This window comes from Lithobates pipiens, unplaced genomic scaffold (assembly GCF_037356315.1).
Source record: "Lithobates pipiens isolate NorthernLeopardFrog02 unplaced genomic scaffold, aLitPip1_a1.2 Scaffold_8, whole genome shotgun sequence".
Taxonomy (NCBI): Eukaryota; Metazoa; Chordata; class Amphibia; order Anura; family Ranidae; genus Lithobates; species Lithobates pipiens.
This window is the reverse complement of record NW_027507903.1, coordinates 279,033,510-279,040,765: the sequence shown is the minus strand read 5'-3', so window position 1 is coordinate 279,040,765 and position 7,256 is coordinate 279,033,510. Positions and strand designations below refer to the sequence as shown.

Below are 7,256 nucleotides of genomic sequence, written 5' to 3'. Positions count from 1 at the left end.
TATTCAAGTACTACCACCAGACCTGTGTGACAGGCTCAGGCAGGGGACTCACTGTTACTGATGTGTCTGGTGTAACGCCAGCGGCACCCCGTCCCTCCCAGCAGTCACAAAAAAAAAAATAGAAATTTGTTTTCTTTAAGTGCACTGTGTTTGGGTGCCGGACACAGTGCATTATTGTTTGCAGGCTTTTGACCTGCTTTGCGGCGCAATCCAAAGCGCCAAATAGCTTCCGCCTGCAGTATTACTACGGGCGGGAGCTTTGTTGTTCAAGTGAAGAGGTTACTTCCGGTTTCCCTGTTCCACAGGGAAACGGGAAGTTATGTTGGCAGCTCCTTGGAACGCATGGCCCGAGCGGAGCTGCCTGTAAGGTAAGTAAGTGAGGCTCAGGGCTGCATTTGATGGGGCATGGTGAGGCTACATTTGATGGGTCACAGCGAGGCTGCATTTGATGGGTCACAGTGAGGCTGAATTAGATGGGGCACAGTGAGGCTGCATTAGATGGGGCACAGTGAGGCTGCATTAGATGGGGCACAGTGAGGCTGCATTAGATGGGGCACAGTGAGGCTGCATTAGATCGGGCACAACGAGGCTGCATTTGATCGGGCACAGTGAGGCTGCATTTGAGGGGGCATAGTAAAGCTGAATATGATGGGCACAGTGGCTGCATTTGGGGCTGCACAGTGGCTGCATTTGATGGGGCACAGTGGCTGCATATGATGGGCACAGTGGCTGCATATGATGGGCACAGTGGCTGCATATGATGGGCACAGTAGCTGTATTTGATGGGGCACAGTGGCAGCATTTGATGTCACAGTGGCAGCGTTTGATGGGCACAGTGGCGGCAATTGATGGGCACAGTGGCTACGTTTGGCACTGTGGCTGTGTTTGATGGTACAGTGGCGGCAATTGATGGGCACAGTGGCTGTGTTTGATGGCACAGTGAGGCTGCAATTGATGGGGGATTTTATCAGATTTTTTCAGTTTGTTTACGCCCCCCGAAAAATTTTGAGCACCAGTCGCCACTGTGTAACGCCATGGTGCCTCCATGAGTGCTGCCCGAGGCAGCCGCCTCAATTGGCTATATGAGCAGCAAATCCCTGATAGACACAGTTCACTGTTCTACTGCCCTAAGAAATGCCATTCAGCATGGGCATGTAGACATGAAGTGGCTGTAAGGAGGCTGCTGTAGATTAGCAGAAGCTGACAACAAGTGTATTACAGTATAGAAGTATGAAAAGGCAATTGTTTCTGAAAGATAGTGCTTGTTTCTGAAAGATAGTGCTTGTTTCTGAAAGATAGTGCTTGTTTCTGATACATAGTGCTTGTTTCTGATAGTGCTTGTTTCTGAGAGATAGTGCTTGTTTCTGAGAAATGGTGCTTGTTTCTGATAGATAGTGCTTGTTTCTGATAAATGGTGCTTGTTTCTGATAGTGCTTGTTTCTGATAAATAGTGCTTGTTTCTGATAGATAGTGCTTGTTTCTGATACATAGTGCTTGTTTCTGATACATAGTGCTTGTTTGTGATACATAGTGCTTGTTTGTGATACATAGTGCTTGTTTCTGATAAATGGTGCTTGTTTCTGATAGATGGTGCTTGTTTCTGATAGATAATGCTTGTTTCTGATAGATAGTGCTTGTTTCTGATAGATAGTGCTTGTTTCTGATAGATAGTGCTTGTTTGTGATAAATAGTGCTTGTTTGTGATAAATAGTGCTTGTTTGTGATAAATAGTGCTTGTTTGTGATAAATAGTGCTTGTTTCTGAGAGATAGTGCTTTAACAAATTAATGCGAAGGGTTTCCATCTTTTTTCTCGATTATCTATGGGCTTGTTTCTGATAAATGGTGCTTGTTTCTGATACATAGTGCTTGTTTCTGATAAATAGTGCCTGTTTCTGATACATAGTGCTTGTTTCTGATACATAGTGCTTGTTTCTGATAGATACTGTTTGTTTCTGATACATAGTGCTTGTTTCTGATACATAGTGCTTGTTTCTGATAGATACTGTTTGTTTCTGATACATAGTGCTTGTTTCTGATACATAGTGCTTGTTTCTGATACATAGTGCTTGTTTGTGATAAATAGTGCTTGTTTCTGATAAATAGTGCCTGTTTCTGATAAATAGTGCCTGTTTCTGATACATAATGCTTGTTTCTGATAGTGTTTTAACAAATTAACGTGAAGGGTTTCCATCTTTTTTTCTCGATTATCTATGGGCTGCCCTAGCATGTCCCTTCCCTTTAATCCCCATTGCAATGAAGTGACAGTGGCTGCCTATTACTTGAAATAAACAGAGCAGCGCTCTTCCCAATCCTTCCCGCTCTAGGAAAAGGACCAATAGGCTTCACGGAAGGCGGAGTCCCCGAGCTGTGATTGGCCGACCCCGTCTGTGCCACACATATAGTATGCTGCGGCTGTAGTGCCTGCTCTTCTCGTCACTTCGTACTCTGTTCGTATACACAGAACTCCTCCGCTCCGCCGTACAGCGCTACACCACCGGCCCCGCCATACACAGCGCTTCTCTATCCTGTGCATTGGATATCCAGCATGGGCTGCAGCAATTCATCATCTGCAGGAGGTAAGAAGGCACGGGGTGCATGCACAGCTGTGATAGGGAATAGAGCCTGGCTGGACTGGCATGGGGCTGAATGGTAGAGGAGGGCACACAGGCAGGGCATTGATCCTTGGGTGACAAGAGCAGCCTCATTATAGGCTTTCTATATCACAACGTGTCCTCTGTTATTGTTGTGTTATACACCAATCATACACCTGCATCTGTTAGTGTGTTGTGTCATCTAGGGACCTAACCTCCTAATCCTAATCACCCCCTCCCCAAGGTCAGCTGTACATTGATTGCATTGTACCCATCATATACATCAAGATCAGACCTGAGCACTAAGCACTTTGTGTGCGAAACGCGTCATCGCTTTGTATACTGATACCGCTCTGCTTTGTGCACCGGCTTGTATTAATAAAGTTTGGTCTAGCAGTGATCAGGGTGGACCCTATTCTATGGATTTCTGTGAGCATCAAGATCAGAAATGATTCGGGAAAGATAGAAAGGTCCTTTCCTGGAGGAAACACGAATGAGTGCGAATGGGCTGCTGTGCTAAACGCCACTTCTGGACGTAGCAGCCTGTGCGCCCCTCTGTGATAAAACTGCACACAAACTGGAGGATTAGCTCCCCACACAAAGCTGCCATTGGATGGAAAGGGGCTGATTTACTAAAAGGGAGAGTGCAAAATTTGGAGCAATTCTGCATAGAAACCAATCGTCTTCCAGGTTTTATTGTCAAAGGTTAAAGTGGAGCTCCACCCAAAAAGGGAAGCTCTACTTGTTTGCTCCCCCTCCCCCCCGCCACATTTGGCACCTTTCAGGGGGGAGCGGGCACCTGTTTTTGACAGGTGCCTGATCCCACTTACAGATGACTTTGCCGCAACAAAGTCATCCCTCCTCCTTCCCCTGCTGCCGGGCCATTGAGAAAACGGCAAAGGGCGCTTCGCACATGCACAGTAGGGAACTGGCTGTGAAGCTGTGAGGCTTCACCGCCAGTTTCCCTTATAAGAAATGGCAGCACCCGAGGGCCGATTAAAAAAATTGGCTGGGGTGCCGACATCGTGGGATCCCTTGATGTCCTAATATTCAACCACTTGCCGCCCACCATATAGCAGAATGACAGCAGCAAAGTGGTTGTGATATCCTGACCGGGCGTAATATGACGTGATCAGATTAACACAGCTGGCACGCGCCTGCGGGCACATGCAGCTCGGCGATCGGAGGTGCTGTGTGTCAATCTGACACACCACAACTCCGATCATGGTATGAAGCCTCTGACAGAGGCTTCTTACCACGTGATCAGCTGTGACCAGGAAGTGCCAGTAAATGGCTTTCCTCGGTTCACGCTGCCAGGGAGAGCCGATCGGTGGCTCTCCCTGTCAGAGGGGGGGGTCTGTGCTGATAATCAGCACATTGATTATAAGCACAGCCCCAACAAAAAGGTGCCCATCAGCTGGCAATCAGTGCCCAACACGTGCCAGCCTGTCAGTGCCCACAACAGTGCCAATCGGTGCACAAAAAAAGTGCAGAATTTCCCGATTCATTCATGTAACAAGTGTAGAGAATTCGTTGCTCACTCAGCTGTCAAAAGAAAAGAACCAGCCTGCCAAGATTTTCACAACATTGTCTGCTCTAGTAGATAACAATACACATTGTAACTTTTTGTTCTTAGATCAAAGGAATGAACTTCCGAGTGTAGATGAGGGCAGTTTAACCATTTAAAAACGAAACCTTTTTCTGACACTTGTTTCTTACAAAGTCTGTGTTTTTTGCTAGAAAATTATTTTTAACCCCCAAACATTATATGTATTTTTTTTAGCAGAGACCCTAGGGCAGTGATGGCGAACCTTGGCACCCCTGATGTTTTGGAACTACATTTCCCATGATGCTCATGCACTCCGCAGTGTAGTGGAGCATCATGGGAAATGTAGTTTCAAAACATCTGGAGTGCCAAGGTTCGCCATCACTGCCCTTGGGAATAAAATGGCAATTGTTGCAATATTTTACGTCAAACTGTATTTGCACAGTGGTCTTTTAAACGCAATTTTTTGGGGAAAAATACACTTCAATGAATTAAAAAAATAAACAGTAAAGTTAGCCCAATTTTTTTGTATATTGTGAAAGATGATGTTACGCCGCAAGAATCGCAATCTTTATTCTAAGCAAAAAAATAGTGATTCTCATTTTAGCCAGAATCGTGCAGCTCTAGCGCAAATACTGCGTGACATAAAAAAATTGCAAAACCCACCAATTTATTCTCTAGGGCCTCTGCTTTAAAAAATATATAATGTTTGGGGGTTTTAAGTCATTTTCTAGCAAAAAATACCGATTGTTACATCTGAACAAAGTGCCAGAAAAGGCCTGTTCTGAAAGTAGTTAGGAAAAAAAGCAAATAAAAAAAAAATATGTAGTGTATACAATTGCGACTCAAGTCATATTGTAATTGAATTTTATCAAAAATGATCTTTCCTTTTCAATCTGCAACCGCTGTCATTTTCTGTAAAATGCAATGCAATATGGCTACCTGGAGGTGTTCCATAGATAGAATGTGTACTGACCACTCCCCAGAAACATAATGTCCTGCTTGTGTGATTGGCTTATTTATTTTCCCAGAGGTCTACACTAAGGCTACTTTCACACTGAGGTGGGGGGCGTTAGTGGTAAAGCACTGCTAGTTTTAGTGGCGCTTTACTGCTGTTATAGCGGCGCTTTTCGCGCACTAGTGGGATGCTTTTAACCCCCGCTAGCGGCCGAATAAAGGGTTAAAGAGCTTGCAAAGCGCCGCTGCTGAAGTGCTTTGCAGGCGCTTCGGCAGTGCTGCCCATTGATTTAAAGGCAGGGGCGGTTTGGCACCACCTCAACGATGCTGCATGTGCACCGCCCCAGTGTGAAAGCAATCTGGTTTGCACACTGAGAAGGCTTGAGAGGCACCGTTTAGACGGTTTACAGGTGCTATTTTTAGCGCTAAAATGCCTGAACAGCACCCCAGTGGGAAAGGGGTCTAAGATATAAGTCAGATATTAGGCATCCCCTGCAATAAAAATTTCATTTTTGGCGAGATATTCCCAATAGGAAATCACATCTAAAGGCATGCAGACCCTGCAGTTTCCTCAGTAGAGCCCTGCAGGTGCAGCAGCTGGTTGATAATTAAGAAACCGCTCCCATTATATTTACTTACCAAATGGACATAACACACAGGGATTTCTTCAAAATAACAAAAGGTAGGAATCTGAAACTAAAGCGGCGTACACACGGGCGGACTGTCTGGCCAATTAAGTCCGTCAGACAATCCGACGGACAGTCCGTCCTACTTTCGAATGAACGGACTTGACCACACACGATGAACAAACAGTCCGTTGAAAGCTTGCGCGATGACGTGTACAGCACGTACGACGGGACTAGAAATAGGATGTCCAATACACAGCAATGCAACCTTTCGCCGTGTAAATCCTTTCTGAGCATGCGCCATACTTAGTCCATCCAACTTGCCTACTCACGAGCGGACTGTCCGCTGAAACCAAAGTTGGACGGACAATATTACGGAAATTCCGAAATACTTAGTCCGCCAGACTGCACGCTGAAAAAGTCCGCTGAAGCCCACACACGAGCGGATTGTCCGCTGAAATGTGTTTCGGCGGACTAAGTTGGACAGACAGTCCGCCCGTGTGTACGCGGCTAAAGTTTGTTAAAATCCTTGTAATGTTCATCGATCATCCAGAGGGGAATGTTTTTCTCAACAAAAGTGAAGTTACTCTTTAAATGAACAAGCTGAAGTTAGGCCAGCCATACATGATTCAAAACTGTTAACAGGCAGGCTGAGTGTACCAAGTTGATCGATCAAGTTGGGTTCAATAAGCCTGCTGGATTCACTTGCGATTATTACTAGTGATGCTATAGCCGTTAGTGATAATCACACTCTTCTCCCAGCTGGGACAGCTTCCTGCTCCGACCCCGCTGGGTGCAGACAATGGCTTGGCAGGAGGGATTCTCTTGCCAGCACTGCCTGTGTTGATGGGGGAACCTTTGATTGCAGGAAAGAAATTTGCACCATGTATGGCTGACCTTAGAAGCTGATTGGCTACCATGTACAGCTGCAACAGATTTTGCACTCTCCAGTTTTAGTAAATCCATCCCCAAACTGTCTGCTTCAAGAGTGGGACAGAGCCCTCAGCTGCATGAGTTGGGCTGGACATGGACAGTTCACAAAGAATCATCCAAATTTCGATCCATCTTTGGGCAGGCTGGTTGCACTGAAGTCAATCCATTTTTTTTTTCCTGCGATCGCTACTTACTGCTATAGCTGCTGACAGTGATTATTTTATTCTGATGGTAAGGAAACCTCCCACAGTCAGAGCACAATAACGCAGTGGAAGGGATTCCTACATCAACACTGACTGGAAATTAAGCAATTTTCTTCCCTTCAACCCGTGGTTAAAGGAAAGAAAATTGTATAATGTACGGCTTGCTTGAAGGGGTTGTAAACCTCAGACATGAAACATGAACAAAGTATATCCCTCGATGGTTTGTTTTTTGTTTCAATCAAGAGAACTAAGTGTCATTTCTGTCTGCTGCCTCGTTCCTCTGATATCAGCATGAATCACTTCTGGTTATTTTTTTTTTATGACAGATAAATGGTGACAGGGGAGGGATCTCCAGCACACAGCCTGTGATTGACAGCCTCAGCTCTGTTCCTGTGTGCT

General features: G+C 45.5%; 1 protein-coding gene across 1 annotated transcript in view; it reads left to right on the top strand.

The window, feature by feature from the left end:
* Positions 1 to 2,418: 2,418 nt before the first annotated feature.
* CUNH12orf75 (chromosome unknown C12orf75 homolog) overlaps positions 2,419 to 7,256 on the top strand; it is a 90,891-nt gene continuing 86,053 nt past the window's right edge. Inside the window, exon 1 of the mRNA XM_077472078.1 lies at positions 2,419 to 2,577. Coding sequence (XP_077328204.1) covers positions 2,547 to 2,577 — 31 coding nt within the window. The 5' untranslated portion in view covers positions 2,419 to 2,546. The remainder of the gene's footprint in view (positions 2,578 to 7,256) is intronic.